Below are 11,351 nucleotides of genomic sequence, written 5' to 3'. Positions count from 1 at the left end.
AAAAAGCATGACATACCAATTTATTAGTGAGGCATTTAAGGCAAGGAAATGATTGGTATTAGTGAGGCATTTAAGGCATTGGTTCAATATTTTATATTATACTTTGTCAACCCCAAATATTAAAATCAATTAAACTTGGAGGATTATCTTTTAATTTCAGTCTTCATACCTGAAATACATTATTTATTATTTTTATCCTTTTACATTTACCATAATCAACTTTTTCATCTTCTTTGTTCACATCATGAATTACATTTTATTTTATTTACTTTACACATGATGAATAAATGTAATATATCTACTTCCCTGCAACCTAGAGTCTACCTTGTTTCTCTCAATGCAATTACCAATATTAAAAGCTCAACTCATATATTGCATAAGAAAACTCTGTTTCGCGACTGCATATGTAAAAGGGAAACAAGGCTTCATGTTATATTGTTTTGCAGCTATAAATGTATTAGGGTCAAGAGATGTGATGCTATGTTTGCGTAGGAAGAGATGGAGATGGAACCAATCTTTTAAATCCTGTTTCGTGTTTATTTGAACTTTCTAGAAAAAGGTAACTATCTTGAACCTGTCAAGCGTAGGCCAGATTAAATTATACCCTAGAACGATATAAATAAGTCCTTCAATATTTATCACCAGCCACAACCTTCAACATAAGGAATTATTGGGAGCAGGAAATGGATTCATTTAGGAGCATTTTTGTAGTGAAGGCATATGGTATTGGCCACTCAGTTTACAAGTACATAATATATCAAAGATTGTTGACATAATATATTATGACATTCTAACTTTTAAAAAATGATGTTTATATTTGGCACTTCTTGTCACAAGTATATATAATATATCAAAGATTGTTGACATAACATAGTATGACATTGTTATTTCAAAAGAAAAGGTGTTTATGGTTGGAAAAAGTAAAGGGAAGTCAAAGCATGTGTGGCAAGGAACTTCAGCCCTCATAAACTTGTCATGAAAATGAATAGATAGTAGGTATTACAAGTAGACAACTCTGAAAACAAAAAAGGGCTTGCAGGCATATCATAAAAACCACCAGAATTAGTACGGACATTAAAGGTCGAAGAAAACACTTTCATTATAGCATTTTGAACAAATCTCTCCAAGCAAGATGTCAATCCAGTTTTCCCAAGGTTTAATAACTTAGGAAAAATAGGCCCCGCAGTCCACAAGATTCCATCTATTTCACAACGATATGAAAGGTTGAAAATGGATTTAGTTGCTAACAAACTAAATCCAATCATTTGAACATAGCAAAAATAGATAACAATACCAACGATCAGAAAAATGCCCACAAATTTCAGATTAAAACAAGTGTGGCTTCCCTAATAACTTGATAGAAGGAATGGCTTTCCCAGGAATTGGCAATATGTAGATTAGAATAAAATTCCAATTTTCAAATGATCATTGTATTATTTAACCATTATAGAATGAGGAAACAAATGCCTGGGAGATGTAAAGATGATTTGAACAAGCTTGGCCATAAGCAGGGGAAATGAAAATTGAGGTCTTTCGGCGTCTTGAAAATGACAGATGAGAAGACTTATTGATCCTTTCCTTAATCAACATAGAGAAAAATATCCATCTCATCTCTGAATTGCTAGACAAATCTGTGCTACTTTTGAAAGAAAATGAGACTAGTGCTAAAATCAATCCATTCATGCCACAAACCACAGCATGCTAAAGATCATTATTAATGCATTCATCAAGTTCAATCATTGTACTTCCCAAGCCTTGCATATAAAGGAGGCCTGGTCCTCAAGTCCAGTTAACAAAAATACATGTTTTAGGTTTTTCCATATATATATATATATATATAAATGTATTAGGGATCTTATAGATCATAACGATCCTCGACTCGTTATACTAAAATCCTTGACAGTTATCAACTGACAACCAGCATGCACTCTCTTCTCAAGCTTATTAAATTACCATATCTACACTGGCAGATCACTATTTTTGCTGGTGCTTTGACACATTTAGAAGCTGCCTTTAACACTGGAATCTGGATAAGGCCCCTCACAAGTAGGTCTCAAGAAACCTCCATTATAGTCCTAATGTGAGAAATACTTGATCTGTTGCCAAAACCCTGTAACACAGCCAGTAGTTTTAACTTACAATATCAGACTATATAGCAGTTGAACTAAAGCCAAAACACTAAATTTTACTCTATTTTTTTACAAGGCACCAGACCTATAGGGGACACCCGGGCATCCTCCTTGGGTCAAGAGATGTCCCCTCGACATCCCTACGACAGCCTTTTTGTATAGGGAAGGGTTGGGAATACCCCAAAGCCATCCCCTGCACTTCCAATGATGGGAGAAAACATACTAAGTGTGTCCTCCTTGTCCTTGGAACACAAAGGATGAATCCCAGATGCCTGGGGACACATCCCCTGTGAAACCCCAGTCTCCATAAATGCACATGAACCCTCGTAACTCCATTTAAAGCATAAAAATAATTTCAATAAAATGAAAAAAATGAGAACAATCTAAGATCTCCTAATAACATTGACTCACCTTCTAACCAGTGTTCTGCATACCAGCTGCTATGCCCTTCATGGTTAGAATTAATGTATCCTCCAGACCTGGCGCATACTCACTCGTTGGATTAAGTTTGACCAATTCAGCTGCCGGTTTGGTTGAACTTTCCTTTGACAAATGAGGCCTAAGATTTACATGATAGTTGGGGTCTCTAATTCTTTTCAAGGTATAAGCCTGGCAAACATTCAGAGTTGTAATGTATGAGTCACGAAGTCTGAGCCGCTGTTTCAAGTATGGATCACCTTCAAGGAGATCTTTATGTCCAGCAACCTGTATCACACAATTTTTGAGCCACTTAGCATGCCATCAAAATAACAGATAATTTCTTGACCCGTTCAATTTTCCAGTAAACTAGTGTACACCATTCATCCAGACAAAGAAAGCCCACTGTTTTTACCTGCAGTAGCAAATCTTTGGTTTCAACATAGTTAGCCCTCAATTGTTCACCAATGACCCACAAATCATCAGATACCAGTAGTTTGTCATACAAAGAAGCTATCCCTGGATCACCCTTTGCAAAAACCATTTCAACTAGATCAATTGTAACCCGAAAGAATGGCCATTCATTGTACATTTGCTGCAGCGTATGGAGATTTCTTATATCCTTCTCCATAACATGCTTGAATGCTCCACCAAATCCTAGCCAAACAGGAAGATGAAATCGGGTTTGTGTCCAAGCAAATATCCATGGGATGGCACGGAGTGACTCAATTCCTCCACTTGGCTTCCTTTTTGAGGGGCGACTCCCGATGTTCATTCGACCATACTCCAATTCTGGTGTTGCCTGGTACATTTCATGAAAGAAAAATTCAGAACTAAAACATGAATAAGGAAATGTTTTCTTTCTTGCATAAGTTCTGGAAAATACAGAGAAAAGAAGAAAAAAACACTTGTGCCACTTACAGAACGAAAATATTCAACGAATCTCGGGTTCTGGAAAACAATTGATCTGTACTCCTTTGTAGCAACAACAACCATTTCATCCATCAGTGCACGCCAGTCGGGCTTTGGTGCAACTGGAGGCCGCATTCCATGCTCCAGAGTGGCAGCAGTAAATCGTTGGAGAGTTCTGAAACACCAATGTTCCTCACCAAAAGACTGTTCTATAACTTCCCCTTGAATAGTGACCCGAAAAGAGCCATGAATTGTATCTGGAGGTTGTGACAATATGGCCAGATGGGTTGGGCCTTCCCCCCTGCCTACAGTTCCTCCACGACCATGGAACATTGTCAACTTAACACCAAATTCTTTAGCAACCTTAATAAGGTCCTCCTGTGCTTTGTACAAAGCCCAAGCTGCACTTAGCCTACCAGCATCCTTTCCAGAATCAGAGTAACCAATCATGACTTCTTGCTTTCCATCAATTCTGTTTCTGTACCAGTTTATTGAAAACAATCTAGCCAAAGCGGCAGGAGCAGCCTCTAGATCTGCAAGTTTCTCAAATAATGGTACAACACGTAATGGCCTTTTTACATGGCATTCCCGTTGTAATAACTCAACTACTAAAACATCTGATGCTGCAGTTGCCATTGAAATAATGTAAGCTCCAAAGTTGTCAGCAGGAAGCTCAGATATCACATGAAATGTGTCTAGAACATCTCGAACCTCATTTGTTTTCGGGAGATCTGGCCCAAACAAGGGACGTTTCCCTTGTAGTTCTGACAAAAGCCATGCTTGTCGTTGTTCCTCTGACCACTCTTTGTAGGATCCAATGCCTAAATGCTTTGTAATTGCATCAACAACATCAGTGTGTCTGTCAGATTCCTGTCTAATATCCAGCCTAACAAGTGACAGACCGAAGGTTGAAACTTGACGCATGAAATCAAGAAGACTGCCATCTGCAATTGGCTGGTCTCCAGTGGAACACAGTGATCGGTAACAAAGTTCAAGTGGCTCCAAAAACTGGAAGCAAAACCAGGATGGTATCAGCCAAACTACCAACATATTATGCCACCAGTAAATACAAAATATGCATCACTTGGGAATCTACTTTTACCTCATCAACATTTGTGAAGGTTACTTCCTCTGGTATGTCAGAAATTCCACTAGAAAGTAATTGGCGAGTACGTTCACGAGTATTGTACAGTTTGTCTCGTACATCTCCCAGTATCACCCTAAAAGGTTCATTTGGAGGAATTTGTTTCCAAAATTCTGCACCAAAGTCCATACATTCTTAAGCAGTGCCTTGTAAACAGGAAAAGAAAATAATGACAAAGGTAAAAGAATAATGAAGTCTGACAGCCTATGTAATAACTAAAATAGAATGATTCATTGAAGGTTTTGAAATCTTTGCTGTTGTGATGTTTCCAAAAGACAAATCTGGATAGGCTGAGACTACCAATACCTATGTAATGCTTTGCATCTTTCTTTGATGCACTGTGGAGTTGTAGCGCTCGTGCTCTCAGCTCATCACTACAACGCCACATGGACAACTGAAAAGATATAGATATCACAGTAAGCAGCTAGAATTAGTTATAAAACTTAAGTGTTCTAACTAATCCAGTAGAAAGAAGGGGCTTATATACAATCAAAACAATAAAATAGTAATATATAAACATCTAAACAAAAAAATGACAAACTGTGAGGGCTTAATTCCACACCTCAAACATAAGATCCTCTATCTGGGAATAATATAAATTAGCTGCCATCATTCTTGCAAGTAAGCACACGTCTCTTGTTACTTCCGGAGTTACCCTAGGATTTCCTGTAATAGAATTTAAAGCATCAGGCGTCATTTGCATTTTTATCAGAGCCTGCAAAAGCCTATACAATTGTCAAATAGGTAAATTAGGACAAAACAGGCACCAGCCAAATTTCCTTAGAAGAGCACGCACATCACACAGATGATTACACCTAAGGTCATGATGGTATTCAAAATATATACTAACCATCTCGATCACCTCCCATCCATGAAGAAAACTGTATAATAGGTGCATTATATGGCATTCGTTCATTGATCCCAATTGACTTCAGGGCAGTATCAATACGGCGCAGAAACTTAGGGACACCCTTCCAAATTGTTTCATGAAAATAGCTCATTCCTGCTGGCATCTCATCTTGTGGAGTAGGAGGAGTACGCCGAATTTCATCTGTGCGAAAGGCAGCTTGAATCTGAAAAAACAGATGGAAAAATAAAAACAAAAATCACCACTAACTTACACTGCAAAATAAGATATTTGAAAATTCAATACTCAAATTTCATGTTTATGAGTTACATTGGAATACAGATGATCACGTATCAGATGCAGAAAAATGTATCAAATTATAAATTTTCCACAGTTCTCTATTCTGCATTTTTCAAATGCCTTGATTGCTATAGATGTAAAATAAGTTCTATTAATGTAGGAAAGAACAGCAGATATCAGAAGGACCGACGATAAGTGTAACAAAGGCTGTCAGCATCATTTCTAATTAGTACTTCCAAGTTTCTCAAGCCCTCTCTGGAAATCAGGGAAATGAAAACAAAGATGTATTCAATAGATATGCATTATAGCAAAGATGTAAGATGTGCTTTACAGCTGAAGACTACTGCATCCCTTATTGAAAATATGGTTGGAGACCTGCAGAGTCATAGACCCATTTAGCACATTAAATGTATGTGAAAATGTAACACGGATGCACACATCTTCATTGAGGGCCTGCAGATTCATGGACCCATTTAGCACATTAAAAGTATGTGAAAATTTAACACAGATGCACATATCTTCATTGAAGGCCTGCAGAGTCATAGACCCATTTAGCACATTAAATGTATGTGAAAATGTAACACAGATGCACATACATTGAGACGACGATTTCGCAAAGATTGAAAAGGATAAGACTTTCACATATCTTAATTGATGTGATGGTTTCACATATGAAGATTATTGTTAGGAACAGAGCACTCAGCAAAGACTCAAATAGCTTGCACACATTATACATATAGTAGTACAAAGAAACAATGTATGTGTGTAGTGAAAATAATAAAGTTGATGATGTTACAACCAGTGAACTTAAGCATCAATGTTAAGACTCAATTTTTAGAGTAAATACATAAATAAATGAAAACAGTGACTGTGGATCAAGATCATTAAGAAAAATTGCCAAATAAAACTTCAAAAGGAACTTCATTTGCACAAAAGAAAATGCTTACAGAAGCGTCTAACTTATCACTCTTTCGTTAAAAGTCAGGGAAATCAGGCCACTTGCTTGGCTCATTGTATATCAGGGTCTTCCCACAAAAGCTAGGCAGGCTAAATCAAACTTTGCAGAACTCTGACTGTGGACCTTGTGGTATACAGGAGACAGTAAAGCAATTTTAATTTCTTTTGGAGACTGTAAAGTCACGAGGACTGTATCGATGAGACATAGTGCAGTTTAAATTTCAACATATATAGTTCAGACTTTGCATTGACGACCTTTCATCCTTGGTGATTATAAAACTCTGGTTCAAAATCATTTATTAGGTGTCTGCAGTCTGGACTCTGGCAATGTGTGAAGATGGTCTGTCTAAATGTGCTTCAGAAAAAAATGCAAAATGTATTTTGGGGGTCCCAGTTTTGTATTGTTTCGGGATCTCTGCTTGCATGTATAAAAGACTGCAAGTGGATGAAAAGAGAGGAAGAATGAAAAGACAGGACCATGTATGAGTCGATTAACCTTATTTGCCTTTTACTCTATATTATAGGCATAGTATAATACAGCAATAACTGAGATAAGATTCATTAGTGGATCGTATATTACCTCTCTTTGCAAAGCTTCATCAAGCTCATGCTTCTCATCAGGGGTAATATCTTTCCCATATAACTGAGACAAGCAATTTCTAATCCTGCAAGAACAAGCACAGAACTATCTTGTTATTTGTAATAACAACTTTTGTAGAGTCAAAATTCTTTAAATAATTATATTGTAAGATCTCTCAACCAGTTTTAAAACAGCATTGTAGACTATAACGCCCTATCAGAATGCCATCCTAGAGAAAACAGCTCCAAGATTTCTTTACAAATTTGCATTTCTAAAATCTGCTTATAAATTTTCAGAATCTCAATCTAAAATATTGTAGCCAAACATTAGGCACAACTCGGTATGAGAAAATATTCCTGAGTATCCGGAATCTGAAATCTACAGTGAAAGTCTCTCATTGTCCTCATGAAGTCCTCCCTAACAAGGCTTACAGTTGAACATATGTGAAAGGCAGATGGAATAAAATCTATGGGTGATAAGTATAATTAATTTCAGATACCTTAAAGAGGATGATGTTGCCAGATTACCCTATTAAATTTATAATACTAGAAGTTTAAATATCATGTTGCTGCAGCTCATTGCACTCAATTATTCAATATCTTCACCATCTCCAAACCAAAATCATTCAATAAAATACAAAATAAAAAGTTTCCATGTTGATTAGCCACAGTTAATTTGTCATAGCATTATACATATTACAAAGGTTTGACTAGAAACAAAATTGAAGTGCACAACTCAATATCTACAGCTAATTTAACAACAGAAAAAAACAGATGTCATTGGATTGTAAAACGAACCTGGCATGCTTCTGCAGCAATGATCTGCGGACTGACTGTGTCGGATGTGCTGTCAACACCAAATCAACTGTCTGATTCTTAAGAGCATCAAACACCTCTGCCGGGGATTTTTTCAACTGGTATACAAGTCTTTTAAAAGTTTCTTCAATGTCTGATTCAGTAGTTGCATTGTTTTCATCTGAAAAATTCCCCCTCTTTATTTTATTTCGGCGCCGGTAAGCAATCTGAACTTCTTCTGCTAAGTTTGCCAAATTAAGCATGTGGGAAAATGAGCTGGCCACAACAATCGAATCCCCAGGATCCAGACTTGTTAATACATTTCCCAACTCTTCCAGCTTGCAAGGATCATTATTCCCCTCATATTCACCAGAACGCTCATAGCATTCTTGGACCTACATCAGAAGGAACTACAGTAAGACCAAGCATCTTGGCAATTACAGGCTGAAGTTGGTTGTCTTTAGGTAGAAATAAGTATGAAACTTCCATTATTTAAAATTAATTCAGTATATGACTTGTGGCCTGTAAAAGCATAAACACTGATAGTGTTTCTAGTGCATTTAGCAAAAATACAAAGCTAGTTTTTTGGATCTGGGCTAGGAACAAGCCAGTCTGCATTTATATCTAAAGAATAAGAACTGCGTGTTGAAAACAGATATGACGTATCTGCAATGCCCATAAACACAAAAAAGCAGAAAAATAGCATACATTCAACTTGCATGATAAGAGACCTCATCATACACACTATTTTTGAAAGTGATAATAATGAGGTGATACCATATTGTGGGGAATATATCCGCTTCTAAATTGAATGGTCAACCACTTAGGTTTTACAAAGAAACACATGTATGGTAGAACTAGGTTTGTTTGTCCTATCCAGACACACCACCCTCCCCCAAACAAACAAAAAACAGGGGATGCAGCTTAAACCAGCTTGAAAAAGGGTATGAGGCCGGAGTGAAACTGTAAGAACCCATTAGTCTGCCTCTGCCCACCTTGAAAAAAAGTTTGATAGATTGCCCCTTTGTTGGAACCCACTAAAGTTTCAGTATTTTCAAATTTCCAATACCAGATTAAATAAAAGCACCTTATTTGGGCACACATATAAAACATGTTTGCAACAAGATAAGAGAGAGATGCATACCATCTCCCTGATATCGTCTCCATGCACGTCCTGCAGGATGTCAAGGAACCGATCCAGTAGAAGGGCATCGTACTCAATCAACTTGTCATCCTCAGAAACTTTTCCAGGAACCAAGAGCCTCATCTGGGCATCAATTGATGCCATCTTCTCCAAGTTGTTACGAGCCATCTTTGCAATAGACTGCTCCTAAATCGAAACTCCCCCTTGCCAAAACCTCAATATTCTGATCTTCCTTCTGCAACAACAAAAATTTAACAACACAATTTCTTCAAAGTATCAATGATGCCACTCAAAAATTATTTCAAGATTCAGGTTAAGATGCTCAAAGCTATGTTTTTGCAAAGCCAGAGGGATATTAATGGGGCATAAAAGACTGGACCGAGCAACTGGAGTCCCAAAACATCAGTAAAAAACCAAAGCCCACGACGAATCAAAGGCAAACAATTGACTTTAACTCTGACACAGAGGATGTACGCATGAACCCAACTCCCATATTAATTTCCGATAACACAAAACTCCAATCTATGAAATTAAAATATATATATATATATAATCCCACCGCTTCATAGATGCATGGGAGTTTATTACGAATCCAAGCCAAAAAAAGGGATCCTAGCTAAATATATTCCATTTGATCTTTAGTAGACCACAGAAGAACATTGCATTATAAATTGTCTCACCTGTTGTTAGGACAACAAATAATAGGCCCTCCGAGGCTGACTATGGCACCGCAGAGGCTTAGCCAAGACTTGAGAAGTGCAGAGAGACATAAAGTAGATGCCGTATATAAAGGCAGAACGAGGAATCTCCGGGGCATTATACTCTTTAACCAGGAGACATATTTCCTACTAACTCGGATTAAAAAAATACACTAGAACTTTTTGCATTTATTATGCAAACTATTTTCGAAGTTAATGAACTGGTTAGATGAAATAATCAACTAGCATGCAATACTTATGCACGTTAAGAACGGTTGTGCTTATTCTTTAGGTCAACAAATTAGAGCCTAGCCAATGTATCAACAGTTTGTAATAAGAGATAATCTTAGAGTGAAGTCAGCCATGTGTATGGTTAGTTGTAACTAAAATTAGCTGTCGGTGTTGATTTGTTGAATTATGGGATAATAATAATTTAATATAATAAAAAAACTTAAAATTCAAAGGAGGTTTCACTTTGTAATATTTTTAATTATGTGTGAATGTGAATTAATTTTATTTTTTAATTAATTAATGGATTTTGAAATATAGTTTATAAAGTTTAATTTTAAATCTTTTACATATTATAATTATGAAGTAATAAAAAATATAATTATGAATTTTGTTGGTTGATGGTTAATAATATTAAAATAAGTGTGAAATGAGTAAATTTTGGAAAATAATAATTTGATGTGAAGTTTGTTTCGAAAATCAAATTTGAGTGTATTAATGTAAAGTGAAATTTAACCGTAAAATTATGGTGTTACAAAAAATAATATAATTATGGTGTTACAAGAAATAATATGGTGACATTTTATGTATTAAGGAAAGTTGTAGTTTATATGTCAAGTGATTTGGAGGTTTTTCCAGATTATTTTTTTGGTCTAATTTGTCCATAATTTAGTTGGAATCACAAGTTTCAATGTGAACTCTCTACCATCCAAGCCCTTTCATAATGTTGAAATCTATATATGTAGTCAAAACCCTAGTGTAAACAACACAAATCAAGATTTGACCCAAAAAAAATTGTTTAATTCTACCCAAAAACTCTAAAACATCTAATAGTTAGATTACAAAAATCAAGATTTGACCAAAAAAATTGTCTCATTCTACCCAAAAAAATCTAAAACATTTAATAGTTAGATTACACAAATCAAGATTTGACCCAAAAAAATTGTCTAATTCTACCCAAAAACTCTAAAACGTCTAATACTTAAATCATACCTTAAGACACTAAATAATGTTTATTATAGATTTATTTTATAAAAGATTTATATTTAATTTTACAATTTGTAAGTATATTATGTAAAATATTACAAAGAATGGGTGTATAATTTTAAAAATAATAATAATAATGAAAATTAATAATTTTAATTAAAAAAACTATATAAAGCTTTAAAAAAACAGAATAATGATTATTTGTGTTTTAAAC

The 11,351-nt window shown here is 35.7% G+C and overlaps 1 protein-coding gene across 3 annotated transcripts; it reads right to left on the bottom strand.

Moving 5' to 3' along the window:
- Positions 1 to 1,699: 1,699 nt before the first annotated feature.
- Positions 1,700 to 10,060, bottom strand: LOC149161210 (phosphoenolpyruvate carboxylase). 3 transcript variants are annotated; one of them, XM_089436913.1, is made up of 12 exons: positions 9,905 to 10,060; positions 9,225 to 9,459; positions 8,084 to 8,475; positions 7,287 to 7,371; positions 5,453 to 5,675; positions 5,165 to 5,268; positions 4,909 to 4,996; positions 4,561 to 4,715; positions 3,468 to 4,466; positions 2,962 to 3,348; positions 2,541 to 2,834; positions 1,700 to 2,110 (listed from the first exon to the last, which is right to left on the bottom strand). In XM_089436913.1, exons 2-11 carry the CDS (start codon positions 9,390 to 9,392, stop codon positions 2,544 to 2,546), a joined length of 2,892 nt encoding a protein of 963 aa, XP_089293039.1. In that variant the 5' UTR covers positions 9,393 to 9,459; positions 9,905 to 10,060; the 3' UTR covers positions 1,700 to 2,110; positions 2,541 to 2,543. The 3 variants fall into 3 exon arrangements, with proteins under 3 accessions (XP_089293039.1, XP_089293040.1, XP_089293041.1); XM_089436914.1 differs by lacking the exon at positions 9,905 to 10,060 and adding an exon at positions 9,784 to 9,884; XM_089436915.1 differs by lacking the exon at positions 9,905 to 10,060 and adding an exon at positions 9,604 to 9,720.
- Positions 10,061 to 11,351: the final 1,291 nt, after the last annotated feature.

Source organism: Pinus tabuliformis, chromosome 5_2, assembly GCF_031772625.1.
Source record: "Pinus tabuliformis cultivar Carrire ecotype Pingquan chromosome 5_2, CPIR1, whole genome shotgun sequence".
NCBI lineage: Eukaryota > Viridiplantae > Streptophyta > Pinopsida > Pinales > Pinaceae > Pinus > Pinus tabuliformis.
The sequence above is the reverse complement of the archived record's forward strand: the minus strand, read 5'-3'. Positions and strand labels throughout refer to the sequence as shown.